Source organism: Anabas testudineus, chromosome 14 (genome assembly GCF_900324465.2).
Source record: "Anabas testudineus chromosome 14, fAnaTes1.2, whole genome shotgun sequence".
NCBI lineage: Eukaryota > Metazoa > Chordata > Actinopteri > Anabantiformes > Anabantidae > Anabas > Anabas testudineus.
The window spans coordinates 7175844-7200386 of record NC_046623.1 but is presented as its reverse complement, the minus strand read 5'-3'; the positions used below and the strand labels follow the sequence as shown (position 1 = coordinate 7200386).

Here is a 24543-nt window from a genome sequence, read left to right as displayed (position 1 = left end):
AGGTTGGTAAATACTTTTGTGTGCAGTGTACTGACATCATATTGCGTAATTTCTACGTTGAAGGTCAGAGATTTTAGACAGCTACCTCTTATCACCAACATGTCTCTCTGTGGTCTAATTATAGTCTGTGTGATTTGGTTGAAGGTTTGATTCCATGCATCACGTATTCACATACTTTGATCTTTTTTGATTTCTGTGTCAGGTGTTCTATATAAACATAATAGATTATTATTTAATTTCTCGCTCTTGTAATTTCAGTGCTTTCATTTCTGCTTTTGGTTTCAAAGATCTGATAGTGCAGCAGTATAAACCAAGTCAGATCTCACTTTTTATTTCATATGATCAAAGCTATGTTGAGGTGATGGTACAGTTTGTACAAGACTACCTGCTTCTAGACACTGGGGGTATTTTACTCCAGCTGATTTTCATTTAGATGATTTGAATTAGAGACACGTAAGAATCCACATTTTGTGTCAGGATGGAGTCAGATGAGGCAAATTTGAAAACCAAATGTCTTGCTGTTTTTGTTCTTCCTTGACTTATTTCACAGATAAATGAATTTTACCGTGACTTATGGGTTGTTTTTGTTATTGCTGTGTTTCTACGGTGGGTTTATGATTTTCAGATCACAAGGGTATGTGCTGTAGCGTGGACAGTGTTTTCAGAGATTTTATGAAAAGTGAAGCCTCAAGAAATTTTAGGGACCATTATAGTTCCAACATAGTATCCATGCATCAGTTGGTTATACCCGCTTAGCCTTGAGGGTTGTGGGAGAGGGAGCCAATCCCAGCTGACTTTGGGCGAGAGGCCGGCTACATCCTTGACAGGTTGCCAGTCACAAGACTGACACATAGACAGAGAACCATTTGAGCTCGCGTTCATACCTACAGGCCATTCAGAGTCACCAATTAGCCTAACCTGCATGTCTTTGGACTGCGAGAGAAAACTAGAAAACAAATTTACTTGTGTTAGTGTTAATGGGATGTCCGCTACACCCCTGGTAAGTAATCACACGTGACTGCAATCTAGTTATTTGAACTCAAATGAGGCCACAAATAAGGACGAAAATGATTGTTGTTGCCCCAGAGCTGTAGCTGGCGGCAGAATGAGTGCTGATAGTGACACGTTTGACACTGGCTGCAGACTTACTGACACATGCATGGGCAGTAATTTCATACTCCCGTATATTCACTCGGACAGCAACACCATACTGAGTCATTCAGTGGAGTGAATTTGTTTCCGGTGTTTACCCAGACTGAACGCAGATTTTCAGTGTCTTTGTCGGAGGAGAGTCACAATAACCATACCGCTGATGTTTTCAGAAGTTGCCAGAGTTGCTGAAAAAATAAATTATTGCAGTTTGGCTTTGTCCAGCTTTGCCCACCACCAGACTTTCATATATTTTGGACATAAGAGAAACTGGAACAACCAGTGTGAACACACAGTGGGAACTCCGCACATGAAAGGGCCAGCGTTGGGAATTGAATTTGGTTAATGTAGTGGGGGGTCTCAGTGGTGTCTGGTGGCCTCGCTGTGTTTGTTCTGGCTGAAAGGTTCAACCAATACGCAGCAGCTGAACAAAGATATTCTCCTCCATGTGATTTACTGTTATTTTGTTCATAAACTAAATGTTGATGCAAGGAGAATATTTCAGCTGCTTGGTGAGAAGTTCAGCACAACCGATTGCTCAGTTAACCAACGTGATTGTAGTTGGTGTTATAGACGGCACATAACAAACTGTAAATCTTAATACACTTAATAAAATATGTGATGACAAAGAGTTAGGGGTCCATTCAGCACAAAGACATGCTCATTTAGTTACCAGAGAGGTCGGCTGTGCTTCTGTGTCTCCATGTCTCTCGAGTTGGTTAGAGTTGCACCACACTGGCACCAAATCATAACCTGCCATCATCAGCCATCACAAACTCGACTACTATCACAGCTGCAGTATGAATCAGCTGTGGGAAAGTGTGACTCATTGGATGAAGACAGTCGCTGAAACATAAGCTGAAGTCTAACAGTGCTGCAACTGTGTGTCTCAACCTTGTGGACATCTGGATATAAAATGTTGAACAGCGAAGAGGCAGAGACAGCCTGGCTCACTGTGTGTCTGGGTGGTTTTTTTAAATAGTGTTGGAAAAATCACATCTTATTTAATAATTTCTTACAACGTATCATACAACTTATTGACATGTTATTGCATCAGCTTAACGGGGGCGGTTTGCTTCAGTCTTTAAAAACGATTTGCTAAAAATGTTCAAAGAGTCAGGTGGCACTCGCAGGCCATTGCTCTCCATTTCCATTATGCGCTGCTCCATTTGTCTAATTGGTAACATGCACTTAAGGTTTTCTGACGGCATAGTCTGACCTGTCAAAGCACTTGATGTGCCCCGTTGTCTGTACTCTTCTCCTGACAAGTGGACTTGTGAGACGGTATAAAAAATAGCAGTGGCAGCTTATAAAACTCATCAAGGCTTTGTCTACATGTCAATGACTGACAACAAAAGACGTCTCTTGCATAGAATTAAGGAAACACAGGCTGGAGGGAAAAAAGCTTTGGTGGTTAGAATGATTTACAAACAGCTGAGCTGGTGTCCTGATGGATCTGCATCCTATAGTTTGTCCCAGTTAAATGTTAAGGTTAGGGGCAAACGTCACTCTCCTCACAGGCATTTTAGCCATGTTAGCTGCGCAGCTCTGTGGACGCCACTGTCAGCGCGTCGGTCGGTTCACCACTTAGGCCCAGACTGATTTCTCAACACCTCCGGGATGAATGGTTTGTCTGCAGACATTCACTCCCGCCTCAGAATAAATTGTCGGAGCTTTTCATCACCATCCGTTAGCGTTTGGTTTAAAGCGCTGCCGTGCTCATGTTCATGTTTCCCATGAACATGAGCAACAAAAATGAGAAACATAATTAAAAACAGAAACATATGAAATAACTTTGGTTGCTTTCTACTAAGAAATGCTATAAAAATTGTTCCCATTGTGTTACTTAATATAAAAAAAAGGAATTTAATCCAAAATGTTCGTCCAATTGCTTGTGAACAATAAACAGACATTACACAGATTTCAAATGCCTACTAGTGTCAGCAAGTGTGAAGTCAGATATTTTTTTATTTATTTGTTGTAGTCAGCAGATCACAGCATCACGTTCGGGTTCGTCACAAAAATAATAATTAGCATTGACCATCTGCAATACTTATTAAATACCTGTTCTGTGATGAGAAGGGAAAGGGTTCCTGTTTTTTTTTTTATCACTAAATAAAACTGGAGTAATTGAAGACTTGTTTACAGATGCTGACCTACTGCACAGATTCTGTGGATACTGCAGAACTGTAAAAGGACTGATAAGTGTTACAATCAACACTGATATGGAGTGTGTTAGAGTCTGAAGGGTCACCGCCTTCCTATGGGCTGAAAATAGTGCCTTAAAGTAAACAGATGGCTCTAAAAGCTCACCTCCAGTAGTTTTATATGCATTTAAAGTTCTCGGCTCGCGGATACAGACCTGTGTCTGTGGCCATTTGTGTGATCATTTGACAGGAGCGAAATCTTTGGCGCTGGGCCACTATGAGCCCTTGAAATTAGTCATGCAGACTGCTGACCCACATTTGGGATTTTGGCAGAAGGAAAAGGCAACCAGGAAGTTGTTAAAAAAAACAAAACAACAGAGGAAGTGCATTGGGAAGTACTCGAGGGGGGCGAAACACAACACAAGTCTTCAGCTTCAGCGTCTTGTTTGTTGGAGTGTCATGTTTTTATGTACTCCTTCTTGTTCCTACTGAGATTTAAACAACTGGTTGACAAACTTCTAAACAGGGTCAGACAGGCTAATCTGCTCCGTCTCGCTGGCAGACATCTCCTCTGTGTGCGATTTGCCTTCATGTAGTCTGATCATTGAATATTTCACAGTGTGTGGGTCCCTCTACCTTTGGGCTTCCTAAATAAATGTGACCTAAAAGATTAAGGGCTTCTTGTCATGCTTCCATGCCTGAGTGGTATTAGGCTTCTCTTCAGACTGTACCACTGACAATGTGCAGACTGTCAGTGAACTACATGACACATGGAGACACCCTGTCCCTCACAGGATCCTACATGACACTCTGTGCCGCGTTAGTATGCGTTAATCACGGGTTAAAGATTACAATCTGCTCCCTCCGCCCGGTCACTACAGGTTTCTTTCGGTTGTGTTGCACAGCCGGCTGCTTATGCGTTAGCAGAGTATTGAGCTACCAGCTGACCTACTTTCTCTGTTCTCAGCCACTCGCTCCTGTTTACAAGCCGCTGCCAGCGGAGGATGTGGAGTACAGTGCCTGGAAAATAGACCGCGACCAGCAAAGACTGCGAATGGGAATTTTACCCGTGTGTGGTAGATAAATTAGGACTGGCAAAGCCGCAGACAGCTCACCTGCGATTAATAACAGCACATTATTAACTTAGGCGTTGTTATGCAATTGGACGCGTTCGGCGCTCTCGCCTGGTCAGTCGGGCGCTGCTGGTTGCGCTCAGCTGCTGCGCTGTAGCTGGACTTGTTATTATTTTATTTCTTATTTTGCTGCCCACGTTGATGAGAGCAAAGTGTGGATCTTTCTTCGCGCCGGAGACCTGTTTTTTTTTATTTTTTTATTATTTTGTTTAAAGGTAGGTGAGATTTCTATTTAAGCTTTCAGTTTCGCGTCAGCCTGACGGACGAGCGCAAATGTGTTGTCACATTGCCGCCGCTGCGTTTAACATCAAAGTTCACGAGTGGCCTCTTTGCAAATGGAAGTGGGGGTGGTGGATCCAGTGATTAGCCCCAGCCAAGAGCTGGTTAATCATTTTCTACGAGACCCAGAAGATGTATTTAGTCTAATGCAGGAGTGCCAGCCAGCCAGTCAGCAGCGCCACACGCACCGTGCGCTCTTGAATGCTGCTTACATGTTTTCAGCTGACTGTCATCAAGTGCCCTGGTTACAAGGTTGAAATAACCTATTTTCCCCCCTCGTTGTACCGCTGCTGATGACATTCGTGGCAAAACATTGAAAGGATTTTCGTCACAGGCTCCTCAAAGACGCACGACACGAAACTGTTAAATGCCACAGGAAAACAAATGATTAAATAATTTCTCAGCGGGCTTAGGTCAGGGTGATGTTACCCAACCTGGCAGCTTAAAGTCTACAGGAGTTCACCTTTCTCTGACTTAATCACTGTTTTCTTGTTCTTCTCATTTGCAGTGGACACAGGTCTGTTAAAATTGAAACTATGTCAATGGGAAGTTAAAGGGTCATCGAGGGCACTCTTATTAATCTCCACACTGTTTTCTTTATTTGTAGGTGTTTAACCACCAGGAGCTCTTCCTGTTTCCTTATCATTAAAGAGGAGCTGTACCTACACTAGAAGTCACAATAGAAAGCTGAGACTTTTTCACATTTACAAACACGTCCTTACGTGTTATTAGAATAAAACATGCTGGAAAAGAAAGTTCCCAAATCTACTCTGTGTATGCACATATGTATAATACCACATGATGTACTATGTCCATATGATTTCAGACTCTGGACAGTCCGAGCTAAAGCAGCCAGACCTACATACACGTTAAAACAAACATTTCCAGATTTGCCGAAGCTAAGCTTGTCCAGGCCCAGCTTGTGTTTACCTGACAGCTTGAGCCGATGCAGGTGGAGGTGGTCAGGCAGTGTAAACCTTGAGATAAGCAGACGCTCGTACCCCAGAGTTTAAGCATGTATATGTATACGCAAGCAGCCTAAATCTCTCTCTCAGTGTTGTTAGTTTTTGAGAGGTAGCTTTCTGTCATTAGCAGTCTACTATCTCATTTATTTTCTCGCGTGTGAGAGCGGGTGAAACATTATCACATTATCATAAACCCTGTGAAAAGGGTCCATAACCAGTCGATAACATTAATGGTAAACAACATTTAATTGGCAGATTTATTGTGGTATTGCTGGGAAGATATTTTAGGCGGCACTTTGAAATGTTTACAAGCCATAGAGTCTAATGGCTTTATGAATTGTTGCTCTTATATCGGTCATGTGCAGACATGGCAAAAATATAGTCAACAACAAAGAGTTATGGTGGCAATAAACATTTAATGGATTGTTTTCAGTTCAGGAACTTTATTGTCCTTTACTTTATTGTTCTTTATATATTTTATAGTTTTCTCAGCACTTGATTTGTTTTTACAATATATGTTGTGTACTTAGAGGCTGTATCATTGGTGCTCAGTGTTGCGTTGTTCGATCATTCATTAGCAATTGATAAAGTCTTGCTTACACTCTGTGAAGTTTGTCATGTCAGTCATGTCTTTGCTTTACTGTTGCACAGAGGAAAATCATCTCTTAAGATGTATGTCATATCTCAATATACACTGCCCGTCCAAAAAGAACCTTACCACGTGGATTTAACTAAGCAAATAGGTGAGAGCCTCCCATTGGAAAATGACTGCATGGATGATTATGTTTCAGCTGGTGACACGTTATTTAACCGTAACTGATGCAGTGAGTAGCTTCTCATTTCTTAAGACACATTCTGTGGTCATTAAAAATATATTAATCTGTTTCAGAAGGATCAAATTATTGTCATGAATCAGATTTACCCTGTTCCAGAGTGGTGGGAGCATCAGGGTGAGAAGAGAGGTGGAGGAAGTGATGCACCCATCATGCCTAGTGCCTACTGTACAGTCCTGTGGGGGCAGTGCTATGATCTGGGGTTGCTGCAGTTGGTCAGGTCTAGGTTCAGCAAAGTTATGTGTCTAAAGAATGAGGTCAGCTGACCTTAACCCCTGCTGGAGAAGACTTTGTGCAGCGGTCCGACTCTCCCATCATCAACACAAGATCTTGGAGAAAAATAAATGCAACTCTGGACGAGAATAAATGTTGAGACATTGCAGAAGCGTATTGAAATTATGCAGCCGTGAATGCTTGTAGTAATCAAAACTAAAGGCAGTCCAACGAAATATTAATGTGTGACTTTTTTTTGGATGGGCAGTGTAGTATTCAGTATGAACATTAAATGAAATGCATGTCTAAAAAAATTTGTTCATGTCACCAGTACAAGGCAAATAGTGTCTGTTCCAAATCATTTGACGGATCACTGTTGCAGCTTCCGTCATTTTGCATTGAGGTTGACACGCATGTCAGCCCCACCCCAGTCACTGATGTCAAACAGGTATTTTGTCTGCTATAATCTTTTCCCATGCCCTCTACAGCCATTGTTAATATGAAATTACTAATGGCTCAGCATAATTCATCATCAACTGAGAGCCACACACTGGCTAATAAGCCATAAAGGATCTGTCAGATAAGAGTTCTTTCTTTGACACTTAACCCTTGGTAGCAGTGAGTTGTGGAGTGGCAGACACGGGAAACCTGGAAAAATAGAGAAAGGGTATGGCGTGTAACAAAGCTCCCCAGTCAGAACCAAACCAGGGACGTTGTTATGATACAGAGTGTGCTGTTACCGCTGGCTGCTGGGGTTCTCCAACCGCGCAGCATTGTAGTATCTTCAAATGTTTACATTTTAATTTACAGCATAATGTGACTGCAGCACTTATGTACAGAAACTCTTAATGTTCAAACACCAGAAAGCAGTGTGTTTGAAAAGGGAAACAAGTGAAAGTCAGCAGGGAGCGAGGGCCTTGCAGGTGTCCCTGCATTAGCATTGGAGGATTATTTCTTCAGCAGCGAGGAAACTGTCTGTTGTCTGGAACTGACAGTGGTTTTGTATCGCGACACACAAATTTGTTGGCTGTTTTGGACTGCAACAGTGAATGCAAACTTTAAATAAACAATAGGTATTTGCTTCAGGTAAGCTAGGATTGAGCTTTAAATCAAATATTCAAATGCACAATATATATACTAGAAACAAGCTATAGGCGAGGGTGTGGGCTTCTCTTGTGGCAGCAGGTGTTTTTCCTCCATTAAACTTTAAAATGAAACCTATACTCTTTCAATGCTTTTATCATGCTTCCTCTTTGAAAGCTGCACAAGGTTATTCCTGATCCAGCCATAACTTCAATTTTTATAGCTAATATCCAAATAAAAAGTAGGTTAAAACAAACTTCCAGTGTTAATAAATTTGTTTCGATGTTGTTCCTAAAATGTGTTTCGCACCTCTAATAGAAAGTGTAGCTACTATATTAATGTTGCAGGAACTTATTTTTGTGTGCAAGTAGTAGTTTGGATGTGTTTGATGACACAATTGGTGTAAATGCAGAAGTTGTGGTTCTAATTAACTATATGTGCCTCAGCATTTGCTTGTTTTGAACGTCAGGAGCTAGTCAGGGCTCTGTGGTCTGCGGCTCATGTGACAGCATGTGCCCTGTATGGGGTTTTAGAGGACAATTTGAAATGAAAGATTTTATGCATTTACGTCTAAATATCTTATGTATGTCTTGTATATATGTTTTAGGCAGATAAACTAAAGATTAGGGGAATTTTGGTGACATGGCACCTACAGAATAACTATGTTCAGGTTGGTCAGTATAAAACACTTTTTTAAGACTGTGCTCATGCTTTAGATTAACTGGCTTGAAGTAGGGGATGTGAAACTGGGCCTCTCGTGTTTACACTACACAAGTCTACACATTTAATGTATGTCCACAGTACTTCCTGCTTTGAAACTAAAAGCTGTCAGTCAAAAGTTAATCACTTTTGCAAAGCAGTTGTAGGAATACATTGAAGGTTGAGCAGTACTTTATTACCTAGTGGTTCATGTCACTGGCAAATAACTCTTTACAGATGCACTCTGCTTCACAGTGAAAGCGTATGAGGAATGTTTTGTTGCTTCATGCCTTCTGCTTGACCTCTTTAGATTCTTAGCTGTCTCTGACCCATTTGATTCTGGTGTGTAACAGAGAAATGATTGATTGTGCTCCTTGGACAAGAGGGAATTTACTCAAACAGTAAATACAGTACAGAGTAAAGAGTTGGAGATGAAACATGGAAAAGTGGGGCATCTGCTGGATGAATAGTACAACCAGAGACATATGAGATGAACAGCTGGGGGCAATAGTGCTTGGTTTTAAAGGAAAAAAAGCTGCATTTAGTTTTTACATGAATTAACCTGAGATCAGAGCAGAAGTGACAGTTTAACAGTTGGAGATTGTTGATGTAGAGTGTATAATTTATCAGAGGCATCTGTCACATGTTCCTACACAAAAGATATTTACATCATCACCTGATCTGAGAGTGAGAATTTCACATATGTTTCATAAGATTAAAAGAAATCCTATGTGCCCAGTACGGATAGAGGTCAACCACCTTGCACTTGGATGCCCTGCTTTGAAACTTGAAATGTGTCCTGTTCCAAAATACACCTGCACATATTTACATTGTGATAAGTCACAGTGAGCAAGTGGTGTGTACCTTCTAGTAGCCAGTGAATACTGACTGATGCGGTGTTTATAGGGCAGAAACATACATGTTCATACTGTGGGATTAAAGGGAGGGGAGCTAAGAGGAAGTAATAAAATGCATGATTATATGTGTAGTCCTGCTATAAAATACCTCTATACGTTATAAATATAGACACCTTTCTATCACAATAAGGCAGAAGACTTTCACTCAACTCAAACTTGTCTGAAGACAAATACAGGTGGCAGACTTACAAGTATTTGTTGAATCAAGAAAAAAAATCAATAGTTAATTATTTAAGATTAAGCTGAATCATTATTATATTTCCATAATTTCCATATGAAGCCACAAGAAAAAGTGTTTTCTGCATAAATTGGTTATGAAATATAGTGTGATCTGATCTTCAACCCCAAGTCACAAATATCAACAAACACAATATTTTTAAGCTGCTAAAAAACAAACAGTTGGGATCTTTACTCATTGAACAATAGACTAAATATCAACTGGAGTCAGGTGTTAGCAAGCCTGGAGTCCAGTCACTGAAAACGAGAAGGTGAAGGAAAAGGTGGTGTGGTTTAGAGCTACCTGGACGCAGGTGTCAGTGTGCTGTTCACAAGCCGCAGCTGATATGGGCCATGCCCCAAAAAACATGCCTCAGAAGACCTCCGATCAAGAGTTGTTCATTTGCATGTAGCTAGAAAAACGTTACAGAGTAATCTCAAAGAGTTTAGATATTAATCAGCCCACAGTTAGACATATTGTAAAGTGGAGGGAGCATCATCCTTTGGTGCTGCTTTACTGCCTCTGGACCTGGACTGCTTGCTGTTGTGGAGGGGAAAAATGAATTCACAAGCTAATCAAAGTATCCCACAGGATAATGTCAGCGTGGCTGTCGGCAAGCTGAAGCTCAGAAGAAGCTGGGTGAGGCAGCAGTACAATGATCCTGAACATGAAAGACACAGAATGGCTTCAGTGGAACAAACTCAGCCTTTTTGTAGTGGTCCAGTCAGAGCCCAGACCTCAACCCAGTAGAGGTGTTGTGGACCTGAATATGAAAGTCTGAAAGTCTGAAAGTATGAAAGAATGGTCCAAAATTCCTCCTGGACGTTATGCAGGTCTAATCCACAGCTACAGGAAGAGCTTGCTTGAGGCTGTTGCTGCTAAATGTGGTTCAGCCAAGTTATTAAAGAACTGCTGCCATTACTTTTTCTGGTATAGCTCTGTATGTTTAATGGGTGTTTAATAAAGACATGAAAGTTCATGACTGTTTTTTATCAGCTTAAAAATATTGTGTTAGAAGAATGTGATAGAAGATCGAAGTGCCATTACTTCTTTTTGCAATTATAATTTTCTTCTTGAGTGTTATTTGAATTTAAAATAATGGAAACTGCAATGCTGGTAGGTTTGTTCTTGTACGCATTGCTCACTGAACGTGTGCAAGAAAAAAAGCAGTTGTCATTACCAACCAGCTGTCATTATAACTCGGGATATAATTGACATGTAATGTCAAATATTTCCAAACCGCATAACCATGAGCTATTTTAATCAGGGCTAAGGGAAACTGTGTGTGTTGTTTTCCTACTGGAAAGTTATGATGACTTGGAATAAAATAATTGCTCTTTGTTATTGTGAGTTTTTCAGTTTGGGGTGACTAAGAGGATGTGTGTGCTGTTATGTTCGGTGTCTGCTTTAGACATATTTCTAGGTCAGGGGAGTTCTTGTGAAAATATTTAGTGATGAATTACTGCACCATGGTACAAGCTGAAGGTTAATGCACTGAATAATAACCATCTTATATTAATACTGCAGTTCACAACTCCTTAGTCAAAAAAGACATTTTCCTAAAGAAAACATTTTCCCTTATGTTAACATGAGTTCCTGTTATGCAGTTTTAATCCTCAACACTAAGTTTACCTTTTAGAGTGCTGTAATCGGTTTTGTCTGTTTTCACAGGATTTGGCTTCTTGTTTGTGGGCTGGAGGAGGTGGTGGGCTGCTGGTCCACGGTAGGTTTTTCCACAAGACTGTTTTGAGGAGGTCAGCACGGATGGGACTTATAAGAATTCAGAAAGGACCTGGTTGGGAAAGGGAGTGAGAATGGACAATCTTTCTGACTTTAGTGGCCCCTGTCCATCAACCCGCAGGGAATGGGAGTGAGTATCAAATCAACTTAATGTCTGTTTGTGATCTTGATTGTATTTTCTGCTCCATATTCATGACTTCACATTTTCATAATCTAAATTTTGCTAATAGTTCTGTCAAGTTTGCATTATTTATAGGAAAGATGTTGCACTAGTACATTTAAAAGGTGAAAGAAACCTGAGCTGCCATGTGTTGTGTGAGCATGTCAAGGAGGCCCCCTTTTCTTTGCTCCCATATCCTGGTTGACTCTAGTTACATTGTGACATGACACGGCTGGTTAAGTAGTTTGCCCTTGATACAAATACTGTTCTTTATGTGCGTATTGTCAACCCGTTAATGGGTAAATGGTTAATAACTGGTTAGTTATTAAAATCCTGAAAAAATAGCAGATTAAACAAGGCTTCTTCTTTTAAAGACAAATGCTGCAATAGTGCCACTGAAAATGCCGACAAGATGTTAAAAATGTACAGTTTCCTCCATCGTTATTTATTTATCCAGTGGATTGCATCTTTACTTTTTGTTCTTTAGTTGAGCGCAGAACTCTTACCTACAAAACATTCACGTGTGCTGTTCTCACATCTGCAGAACAACAGATCACAGACAGATCTAATATATTGTTTCTGTGAAATAAATGGAGTTGAGTTGTTATATTTCCAAAGCTTGAAAGTATGTTTTTCAGTCAAACTATAGCAAAGTTACTGCTAAAGAGAAACGGATGTGAAATGTGGTTTGACTGTTGATTAAGGAAAAAGTTAATAGGAAACATTTTTCTGTGTGAAAGTGACTCATATTTATGTAGGCTAACGTAGTTTATGTATGACCATTGCATTGGCTGCATGCTTTATGTTCTGACTGCATGGTAGTCAACATCGATGTAGACACATTGTTAACCATATTGTAAAATGATCTTAAAAATTATATTATGCTGTCCTGTTTTATTTATATACAGAAACCTATAAATTTACCTTGAAGGGTTCTGTACAGTAGAGGACCCTGTGTCTCATCATATCTCAATTTGGTGGCAAGTGTTTTAATAAATTGAACTTATAATGAAATAATGAATTCCAAACCCTAGAAGAAGAAGTCTACATATAATTTGTTAAAAGATATCTTTACCTCTCAGCTAAGCTCTGTTACATGTAATTCCACCTGTAAAACTTGCTTTTGTATTGTTTTGTTATTATAAAACCGTGTGAGCCTGGATGCAGACAGCATGAACCAAATATACAGAAAGGGACTTACATTTGCTACAGTGAACTGTTAAAGATGGGAGAAAGCCATTAAGCATATCATGTGCCGTTATCTGTTTTTTGCCATGTCTGACGAAACTGTCACATTATGAAGGAAATAGTATTTTAACTTGTATCACTCTGTCTCTAGCACCAACAGCTGTGTGGAGGATTTAATGGATGAAGATGAAAAAGACAGGGCAAAAAGGTGCTCATTCTTTGTTTGTTTGTCTGTCAATTTATGTCATATAATTTCAGTCATATCAATTTTATATATTTACAATTTGCATATAACTACTGTATATATATGGCATAAATATTATGTGTACACCTCCTGGGAGTAATATTGTTAGCCTTTAGTTTGACAGCTTGAAAATCTTCTTTAGCTTCTTAAAGATACTAAATCTGAAATGACAAACTTAGAGTTCTGTTGAATTGTAGAGCAGTAATAAGGAAACTATGTTAAGAAAAAAAAACTATGTGTGAACTGGACTAAATGAGGCTGCTGTTTTCTGTTTAATCACTTAGTTCATTCAGTTTGTAGAAAAGTTACTTCTGTGTTTAAACCTGACTTTGTATTATATATTTGAGTTAATCATCTAATCTGTAATTGTCTACTTGAAGATTCAACTTGTGTTAACTTATACGTTATAATGCTGTGTACCAGTTGTTAATAAATGTGTTTCCATCTTAAGGGCATCCCGTAACAAATCGGAAAAGAAAAGAAGAGACCAATTCAATGTGCTCATCAAGGAGCTATGCACCATGCTGCAAGGCCAAGGCCATCCACGCAAGATGGACAAGTCCACGATACTGCAGAGAACTATTGACTTCCTGCAGAAACAAAAGGGTAAGAAAATGTACTGAAGTCTGTATACAGCATGTATTCTTATATGTTTCTACTTTTAGACTCACCATTATACATCTTGTTATTCATTTCAGTTGTTAACTTAAACACTTCTTCCTAAGCAAGAGTTTTAGGTTTCTGTCATTAAGTGGACTAAATGTGTCGCTTCCATGTTTCCAGACATCACTGCACAGAACGAGACGTGTGATGTGAGACAGGACTGGAAGCCTTCGTTCCTCAGTAATGAGGAATTCACTCAACTAATGCTGGAGGTAAAGCTCAGGAGGACGTGTTAGTAGAGGGTGTTTGGGTTTGTAGGTGAAGTTCTGCCATCGACACTTGTTTCCTTAAGTGACTACAGAGATATCAGCTCAGTTATTTTCACTGTTGTTCAAGTTTATATATATTGTTTACCCAATAACATTGTTGGAAACGTGGCTGTTTTCTCTCTCTTGTTACAGGCCCTAGATGGTTTCTTGGTAGCATTAACTACAGATGGAAATATCATATATGTATCTGACAGTGTGTCTTCGCTTATTGGCCATTTACCGGTAAGTGAGAAAGTTATTTTTACCCTCCTGCCAACAGTGCATAGCTTTCTTATTACCCCCTGTTTATTATTTGCAGTGTTCAACTCATAGCTCACTCTTATTGTCACTCTAAATCATGTTTCCACCTGAGCATAATTACCTCTTGGTTAGAAACAGACATGTTTTATGTTTAACAATGCGGTGATAAATGGCACATTCTAGCTGATCTTACCGAGAACACACTGGAAATTGATTTCCTGCCTTGATGTCAATTTCATTTTTGTTCCCTAAAACCCAATAATGAGAGATAGTTTAAGTACTGAAACAAATGACCTACCATTGAGTAATTGTTATGTCACCGGCCATGCCAAAGACTGACCATCATCCATCCTTTTGCACCAGTCAGATATGGTGGACCAAAATATCTTGAATTTCCTCCCGGAGCGGGAACACGGGGAGGTGTATAAGCTGCTATCATCCCACATGCTGATGACTGACCCCATTGCTGCTGACTTCCTTGACAGTGAGTGTTACTGGGCAGCCTGTCTCACACCGCACTGTGTCTGGGTCATCGTGTGGAAGAGTTTTTCAGGAGGTCAAATGTTCAGAGAGAGAGTCGTTCTTGTCTCGTCAAGTTTCACTTTTGGCTCAAGGTTCTGTGTAATAATTTGTGTGATATACCCAATCATCTTGACTTATGTCAGTCGTGCTTGGTTCTTTTTGTTTTTCCAAACATATGTAACGATTGTTCTGATGCTCATAATGTAGAGAGCAAGTTGCTGAATTAGGGTCTGTACTTTATTGGATTGCTGATTAGTGTGCGTCTATCATTAGCCTTTTAGCTAATAATAAGAGCTATCTTAGTATCATAGTTAAGACTGTAAATCACTGTTATGTTAACACAGTAATCCAAACCAAATCCATGTAGTATCTGGGGCTCAAGACACTGACCTTAATCCTGTCTTACTATTGGGCTTTTCGGAGGGAGCGAGATGGCGAGTAGCAAACTGTCGCAGAGGAGTGATCATTATCACTTGGGCACACTTCAAAACAGACATCAATCAATTTAATGTGTGACTTTTAAGTGAAATTACTGACTCACTGTGCAAATTATACAGAAACCCGTTACATAAAATGTAGATTTTCAAGTTTTTTTTTTTTCCATTGACTGAATTCACATAAACAAACAACTTTAAGTGGTGATGCCCAAATTTCTTTGGCCCGTCCACCGAAAACATTTTAATTTTTGAGCTTCTGTGGAACAATTACTTTTCTAAAATTGCTGGCAAATTACGCACACTTGAGTATTAAATTTACAGGACCCTCAAAAGTCTTGTCGAGGTTAGAGTGCTCCATTAGTAAATTTCTCTTTCAGAGCTCACATCTGAGCACAACTGAAGCTTAAAGTGCACTTGTTATGCTGTCAAACCATATATCAGCCCCTTTTAGTCTCTTGATAAATGTGATAATGTATTAATGACTGCATTAAAGCATCAGGCCCAATTTATTTTAATACTCAAACACCATTTATTTTACGATTTTGGGAGTGTGATGTGTGTAAGGTTTCATATGAATGGTACTATGGTATTTTCTATAGTATATAAGTTGGACTGTGAAGATGTATAGATATTCTATTGTATAATAAATACATTTTTAACAACTAAAATCAAATCTCACGTTCTTCAGGTGAGGCACATATAGAATTTTGCTGTCATCTAGCCAGAGGTAACATCAACCCGAAAGAGCAGCCTGTGTATGAGTACGTCAGGTTTGTTGGAGATTTCAAGTTTCACAACAATGGTAAGCATGTTCTGTTTTCTCTTTGAAATTCCTGTGTAATTCCATGTCTAACTTTCCTGAATTAAGTTCATAGTATGGTCCATCTCATCTGTAATTTCACCAGCTGAAAGAATACTTTCAGTATAAAAATAAAAATTGCCCTTTGTACTTTGTCTCGTCCCACAGTGCCTACATCGTCTTGTAATGGGCATGAATTAACATTACCAAGAAGCTTGCAGTCGACGCTGGAGGAGCAGGTCTGCCTCATCGCTACTGTAAGATTAGTCACTCCACAGTTTCTCAAGGTAAGACCAGCTAGGACGCCAGTTAATGTCACGGTCACGTGCTTGTAACCTTTCTGAGATCAACTCAAAACGAGAAATAATTTCCAAACATTAAAGGGCAGTTATACAGTGGCACACGTCTTTAGCGATGACCAGGAGAGATTACCTTCTGTTGTATGTTAATATTTTCAAGAAGGCAAACAGCATCTTATGTTTAGCTTGGATTAGTGCCACTACTCCTGCTTTTAATAGCTCTCAGGACAGTCATGTCAGGATATAGATGTGACCTTCTGCAGGGAAATTAAGAAAAGCTTTTGCAGAGGGAACATATTTAACCTTTTCAGTTTAGTTTTCCTGCAAAAAAAATATACTGGAGCTCAGAGAGCAAAAGAGCCAGAAGAACCAGATCTGTTGGACAGGTTTCAGCCCTCCCCCACTACATATTCCAAAATGTAAAAGACACTGATTACACCGATTTACCAGATGGAACGACTATAACAATGACTTCTGGCCAATATGACAGGGAATATTTTTAACTCACATTCTCAATGTAAGTCTTTTTAACAACCAAGCAAACTGTATTTAGTGGAGAATCGTTTGAGTTGTCATAGGTTTTTTGTTCACTGCATATTTGAGTGTTGAAGGTTACAGCTCTTTCAGTATTCAGAGCATATGAACTGTTTGGCTGTGACACACAAATATGATCACAAGATGATTACGTGTAAACAAAATTGTCAGCTGTTATGAACAAATCGTTTTTTTTTTTTGTTTGGTTTTTTTTTAGGATTTGTGTAACGTGGAAGATCCATGTGATGAATTCACATCCAGACACAGCCTTGAATGGAAGTTCCTGTTTTTAGATCACAGGTAAAACTGCTGAATATTGATGACCCTGTCAATCGCCCATATTGATTTTTAGCAAAGCTATTTATTTTTAATTTTGTTTATTGCATTTTTTTTTTCCAGAGCTTCACCAATCATAGGCTACTTACCCTTTGAGGTTCTTGGAACTTCAGGCTATGATTACTATCATGTGGATGACTTGGATCTTATAGCTCAGTGTCATAAGCAGTGTAAGTAGCCCTGTCAGTTTCCTCACCAACCTTAATCACCACCAGATACATTCATGTGCCTCTGACAAAGAGGTAATACAGAAGTTACCTGGTTTTATCCACTGTGCTAGTGCACAGAAAAAAACACTTGACCTGTGACATGTAAACAGTGCACTGATGTGTCCGTTCCTTTTTTCTTTTCTCAGTAATGCAGTTCGGAAAGGGTAAATCCTGTTATTATCGCTTCCTGACCAAAGGTCAGCAGTGGATTTGGTTGCAGACTCACTACTACATCACATACCACCAGTGGAACTCCAAACCTGAATTCATTGTCTGTACTCACACTGTTGTGAGGTAAGCGTGACAGTTGTGCATTGGGGTACTAAAACGTCTACACTTTGTTCATGTCTGCCTGCGATTAGTGATGTTTATAGTACATAGATTATTTGGTCAAATATAACAATGGTTGTGGTTTAAGATTATGTTAGACCTACTGTGTTTGCTGTTATTCAGTTATGCAGAAGTGCGAGCTGAAAGGAGGAGAGCGTTTGGCCTTGAAGAACTGTCCCCACCTGAGATAGCTCCTTCCTCTGTAAAGGCAAGAGCCCGCCTGCTTTACGTACAATATGTGACATATGCAAGGTCAGTCTTTGTGTCGGATTCAGATCTGACCTTCTCTGTTAAACGTTACTGAATCTTTCAGGCTCAGGAGCTGTATTTGGACATCTGTTCCACGCTGGACCCTACACGGGACAGAAACACTGGTGCACGTTCGGTATCCTCCCACAGCTCCCGGAAGTCCTCCCACACAGCGCTGTCAGACTCTGCATGTGAGTCATCCTCTGCTCCCTAAAGTGCTAACTCACTCAACAGCAGGTCAATATGTACAAAAAAAACTGCTCCTGGAACGGTTGTGCTATTTAAATTTAGCAGAAAATGGGAGAAAATGATAAGATCATACAGATGGGCCTTTGTTTTGTTCTTTTGTGGTTAGAGGTAGAACTAACTAAGCCAGAAGTCAATAAAACACCCCCTTGATGTATGTGGGTGACGATGAATTCATGATCAAATGTTTCCAAGGCTCACTTTAGCTTTTCCTGTTTTTTTGAGCCTCCAGTCTCTATGACTTAGGCTGCTCTTCCACCCACCATCTCGTATATTAAAACACACTCCCATTTACATATTTATGAACAAAACACAGCGGCAGATTCACTACACTTGCTGTTTATAAAAAGTAAATATAGTAGCTGCTGCTGTCGTCCCTTACCCCCATACAAACATACACTTTCATTATTTTCACACTTATTCATGAAACCATAAAATAGTTGGAGGCTTTTTTGTCCTTCGTTTCGTGGTAGGAACGATGAAAAAGTGTCCAGGGAATCACAGTTTGTGGGTTTAGGTCAGAGGCAGAATGATGCGGCGTTCAAGGGCTGATGAATCAGCAGTATTGTTACACAACGAGAAAAGAAATACGTTGCATAAGTTGATCTGACTTTTTCTCAAGTCTGTGTTTACTATATTTAATAAGAAATAACATTATAATAATATTAATATTACAATACTGAATATGAATTACACAGTAAAAACATTTGTTTTATTGATTTATTTTATGCTATTTCATGCTTTTATATTCATATCACTGTAGCTATTAATCAACTAGTTGAAGTTCCATAATAACTGTATTGTGTTGTATTGACAGTGCATACAAACTCAAACAAACAAAAATAGATAGTAATTAATAAAAAGCTAATAGTGAGCAACCCACAGTATAAGAAACTTGAAGTATGCAGTATTATTGTTGAACATATATCCTCAATCTAGCTGTTCACGTGTGCTAAGAGGTAACCTGTCTCTTCTGCAGCAGCTAACTCCTACACAGAGGCCTGCACACCATCATGGCAATCAGCTTCCATTGGGACAGAGAAGACATCTGCTAGACTCCAGCCTAGTAGTTCAAAGGTCAGTTTACTCAACATTTCCACTGCACAGTTGTCATGCGATCATGTCCCATGTTGTGCTAAATTGTTCAAACTGTGTCATTTTCCCCGTAGAATTTGCCACAAAGACAAAATTCCTTTGACCTCGTTCCCCAAATGAGCCTCCCCCTTTCTCCTACCTGCAGCAAGCACTCCGCAATGGTTAGTGTTTAGGCTTTCTCTCCTGCCCGTTGCCTTCCTCTCGTCTGTTTGTGTGCGACATCTTGCTGTTATGACTGCCTCTGCTCTACGTGTTGCTTGTGTGTCTCTGTGTCATAGTGAAGTGGAAAAGGGCTTGTTAAAAAAAATATTATCACGATTATATCTGAAATGGGTTTCTTGTAGTAGTTTGTTTCTCAACGAAATAACTCGTCATTTTAAGACCTTCAGGAAAAGTGGGAAGCTTTCACCATCGCAATAAACTATTATATGACTCATGCCATCAATTATCTGATTGGAGTTTTCTACATTTAGAGTATCTATGTGTAAAAAAAACAACAACATAACAGTACTACAAAAGGAAACTGCGAGGCTTTCACTAATGTACGCTCCCAAGTGATTTCTTTTTCTGATTTCATGTGTTTCCAGCAACAACAACCCCATCAACAGCAACAACAGCAGCAGCAGCAGCAGCAACAGCAGCAGCAGCAGCAGCAGCAGCAGCAGCAGCAGTCATCAATGTATCAGCTGCAGCAGCCTCAGCTCGGTGTTATGAACCAGCTGAAGGAGCAGCTGGAGGAGAGGACGCGCATTCTGCAGGCGGACATTAAGACGCAGCAGCAGGAGCTGCACGACATTAAGGAGAAGCTTCACCTGGCTAATCTCCAGGTATCAATAAAGACAGACAATGTACAGTGTAAATATCAGCTGTGGAAGGTAAATGCATGATCTTTGAGTTTGCATTACCCATCCCCTCACAGGAATGGTGAAATGGCCCCACCCAGAGGCCAGTACGAACCGGTTCAGCTGCACATATTCTAACCACTGTATGACTCACATACTCCAGGAGGGTTGCAATGCTTGTTTAATGTTATTGCTTCCTGTGTGTGAAGGGAAGGGCTGTGATTTGGGACACACATTAACAGTTAGCTAATGAGAATTAAGCCTGAACTGATGGGCCTTACTAATTAGTTTGGCAGTGTTACTTCATCTTAAATATAAAGGAACCTGAGAAACTACAACCACACCGCTGTAAGACAGAAAGAACTCAAAACATTTGGTCTGTATTTTTGGCTGCAGTTTGTTTTGGACAGAGCATATAATACCTTTTGTGTGTGTGTGTGTGTGTGTGTGTTAGATGTTGCTACAGCAGCCGATCCACAATGAGTTTAGCCAGGCCCAGCAGCAGCAGCAGCAGCAGCAGCAGCAACAGCAGCAGCAGCAGCAGCAGCAGCAGCAGCAGCAGCAGCAGCAGCAGGGCCCGGGCAGGCCGGCCCAGCAGAGCCAGTCAGGAGTGATCAGGCAGCTCTCGGGCCACATGAAACCACCAGGCTGCAGGACCCACAGTTCGTCCCCTCACTCACTCCTGAGAGAGAACAGCTCACCTTCAACACAGGTACAGAGCAGTCCGAGACAAAATCTGTACAAAAAAAAACAGTTGGCAAATTAAAAATTGACCTTTAGTAGTGAGTCATTACAACATAACAGGAAGCAGGTTGTGGATTCATACATAAAGCTGGAAATGGTTACAAGGTGATGTCAAAGACTAGAAATTCAACAGTCTACAGTTACAAATGAATCACAAATGAATGCAGAAAACCCCTAAAGGTTCTCCTACTTTTTCTTGCCAGGGTATTTTGTTAAAGATGTGCACAGTATATCTGATTTTCTCCGTTTCATCACAGGTTCAGGTTCAGCACAGGATTGCACGGAGCGGGCAGGTTCAGTCAGTCAGTATGCCCGTGCAGACGAACACGAGTCTGACGATGCCCTTTTACAGCAACCCCATGATGTTCTCTCAGACCAACACGAGGCCTCTGCAGGATGCAAACCAAAGACACACGGACAACGAGTTTGCTCAAGATGGACAACTACGGTGAGCAGCCTGTGTAGAATTGCAGTTTTGCAGACACTACTGAAATGTAGTTAGTTTAAAGATTAGCATACGCAGTTTTCTCCTATTCTAGACAGAACAAACATCTTCCTCCAGTTATACATCTTTTACATGGAAGATTTCAGTTTGTGTATTTCATTCTTTCCTTTCTCGCTGGTTTGAAGCGAGGGCTGTTTTTCATTGCACAGACTTAGTTCTTCCAGTAACAGATTTTATTTCCCGCAGCATGCTCCTCAACCAGCCAATGCAGACGCTGGTTCCCACTAGCAGTGTCACCTCACAGCCTTCCCAGTGCAACATGGGCATCTCCCAAACCATGTGAGAACTGTTTAATTAGGCTGAACACACACACACACACACACACACACACACACACACACATTGGTCTGTTTGCGTAGTGCTATGTCACATTGTGCCTGAGCTTTTAACTGTGCCCTCTCTACAGATACACCTTGGAACAGCAGATCATGGCTCCTTCGTTGTCCATGCAACAGGTCAACTGCAACGCCGTCCTCGTACCCTCCCCGGTCTTCACGTCCCCCATAATGATCCCCCATAACAGTTTCATCACACCCCAGTCCCAGTCGACCTACCACACTCACCCTCAGGCATCCCAGCACTCCCTGCAGATACAGCAGCCCCAACAGTTCTTTCAGGTACAGCGCCCATCTGCTTTGCAGTCCAGCAGCAGTATGAGTGTGTGTAAATAGTTTGTAGAGTTATGTGTTAGGCTTTAACTTGAGTGTCATGTGATGGATTGTTGTAATTACCCACAGCTCTGTCTATATTTGCTGACTTACAATCATTTTATGCATTACGCTGGATCTCTATTCGTAGTTACCACAGCAACAAGCAGCTGAGCCATTCTTGCAGACTGTTCACCAAGTGATCTGTTTTATTTTCAATCATTCAAAAGCCTCAGACTTCTGCCAAAGCTGCTATGTGATTCAAAATGAATCAGTTCAGATGTTAAATCATGTTAAACTGAATTCTATACAGACAATAACATCTGTGTAAGGACTTTATTTTCCAGTCCGTCAAGTTTGGCAAACAGGAAATGTGAATGTTTTGGCTTAGTGTGGTTGAGCATCATCTGAACATATAGAACAATAAGTAATACCAAGAATATCAATACATGCAGAGAAATAATTATTACTTTTAAAGAAAGTTGCTGCCAGTAGAAATATGGTTCATGTGCATTACCTGTCTGAGCGGTGAAGTAGGTTTTACACTGTGTTTGATTTTCTCTCTCTCTCTTTCAGATGGCTCACGGGCTTGTACACAGTGGATCTGCTCCAACATTCTTACACACCACTAACGTCCCACAGCAGAGCACCGTGGGATACATCCAGCAGCAGCCGCAAACACAGCAACTGCCGCAGGCACAGCAGCAACAGCCACAACAGTCACAACAGCAACAACAGCAACAACAGCAACAAAGGCAATACCATCATTCCCAAAACCAGACCGCCAGTGTTTCAGACTTCCGAAATATGCTGACTCGGTAGTGCTGTGGACTTCTGTTAGAGCACTGAGACCTCTGTGCGTGATGGCGCTGTGTAGGTGGCAGCACGCCGTGGCATTTGGGAGTTGTTTTGAAGTTCTACAGCGGAAATGCTTGAAAGTGAAAAATCACTTGTAGTTTTGAAGCCGCTCGTCAGAGGAGCGGAAGAAGCTGCACTTACCTGACGTCACCTGCGGGATCTGAAGGGAGCGTGAGAGCCTGCATCGCCGGCCCACAGGGAGTCAGCGAAAACAGCTGGAAGGAGTGGATTATCAAAGCTCTCAAGAAGACGCCACCTTCAGATACTCTCCTCTAAGTGTCTGCACTTTGGTACTGCTCCCCACCCAAAAGTAGAATATTTATTGTAGCCCACAAATTAATATTCAGTTTTATCTCAGTAATTATGATTTAACAGAAAGCTTATTTTTGCAAGCTACGGCTCGACACCTTTCTGAAGTGACGTAACACTATCAACCAGTCAGATGTTTTGTTTTTTTTTTGTTTGTTTGTACCTGTGCAGAAAATGGTTGATCTCATAAAGGGATGTGCGTGTATAGGAAACTCTACAGTATCCGTGTGTAGTTCAGTTGGCAGACATCGCCCCGGAAACAATAATTTACTTGCAGGTATGTTTGTGGCAAGTGACTTGAGAGGGGCTTTACTATTGTGGTGAGATAACCATCATATCGAAAATCAGGCTCGATTCAGATTTAATATTCTTAACCAGGGGAATATTCACCAATTAATAAAAAGGTCTATCTAGATTTTTAAAGCCTCAATCTGGGAGGGGGTGCTACAACTATCACTCCACTTCTCGTTCAAGAGTGACAGCAAAGCTCCGAAGTCTTTAGGTGATTTAAAAAAAAAAAAACAACAACAACAAGCTACCAGAGGGGAAATAAAATGTGCCTTTAACCGTGGTACGTCCATGGTGCAGTTCGATGGTTTTGTCTGATTACGGCTTTAAAAATCCAGCTCAGGTCCATTTGAAATACAAAGTTCTATTTTCATAGGTCATAATTTATTATTTTCCACATCAGATGTAAACAACAGAGATCTAGATTTGTATTGGATTACAAATATATGTTGGATGCTTTTTGCAGCCTTTACAGGAGTTAAGTCCAAACATATGTGCTCATAGTATCTGAAAAGAGAATTTGAAACCCCAGTGAAATCATTTCATATTTATTTATTACAGACAGTATATATTTGAAAATAAAAAACATATATATGTGTGTGTGTGATCAAGATAATTAGTTTTATACTCTCAAAAGGAAAGTCTAATTTTATGTTCATTTAGACATTAAAAGGTCAACACTGATCTGTTTACCATACCACAATAAAACAAACTGCTGCAGAAATGTAAGCTTGGTGATTTGAATAGGTCAAAACATTCTGACTCTGTTTAGTCTGGCCAGTCATCGGGTTTGTTTTTATCCTAATATGTGAAAAGTCACATCCAGAGCCAGCCCCACCCCCCGTGCTCTCTGAAATCCTCACGGTGGAACTTGTACCACACAGTAAATTAAAAAGGAAATGTTTTTAATTCCCAATATGACAGTGAGGACTCTGTCACTTTCAGCTGTACGCATTCAACTTGGATATTTCATGGTCCCTTCGGAGACTGGTGCTGGTCATATTGGACGACAACACTTAACTGTCAGAACTTTCAGCATGTTGTTGAGTGCCGTTTTACACTTTCCTATGTGCAATGTCAATTTGAAAAAGAAGAATGTTAATTTATACTGTTATAAATGTTTCAGATGTACAGTGTATATAGAGGTGTATAATA

The 24543-nt window shown here is 40.4% G+C and overlaps 1 protein-coding gene across 1 annotated transcript; it reads left to right on the top strand.

Moving 5' to 3' along the window:
• Positions 1 to 4235: 4235 nt before the first annotated feature.
• Positions 4236 to 23228, top strand: npas2 (neuronal PAS domain protein 2). Its single transcript, XM_026371674.1, has 22 exons — positions 4236 to 4644; positions 11307 to 11505; positions 12875 to 12931; positions 13419 to 13573; positions 13751 to 13842; positions 14032 to 14121; positions 14503 to 14623; positions 15787 to 15900; positions 16066 to 16184; positions 16948 to 17030; positions 17130 to 17236; positions 17422 to 17569; positions 17729 to 17813; positions 17919 to 18045; positions 19080 to 19177; positions 19270 to 19356; positions 19837 to 20022; positions 20492 to 20749; positions 21039 to 21229; positions 21473 to 21565; positions 21693 to 21903; positions 22510 to 23228. Exons 2-22 carry the CDS (start codon positions 11450 to 11452, stop codon positions 22753 to 22755), a joined length of 2724 nt encoding a protein of 907 aa, XP_026227459.1. The 5' UTR covers positions 4236 to 4644; positions 11307 to 11449; the 3' UTR covers positions 22756 to 23228.
• Positions 23229 to 24543: the final 1315 nt, after the last annotated feature.

Coding starts and splice junctions, on each gene's coding strand:
- npas2 (XM_026371674.1), top strand. CDS start 11,450: ATGGACAATCTTTCTGACTTTAGTGGCCCCTGTCCATCAACCCGCAGG. Junction 17,031..17,129: donor TTCCTGTTTTTAGATCACAG/GTAAAACTGCTG, acceptor TTTTTTTTCCAG/AGCTTCACCAATCATAGGCT. Junction 20,750..21,038: donor ACAGCTCACCTTCAACACAG/GTACAGAGCAGT, acceptor GTTTCATCACAG/GTTCAGGTTCAGCACAGGAT.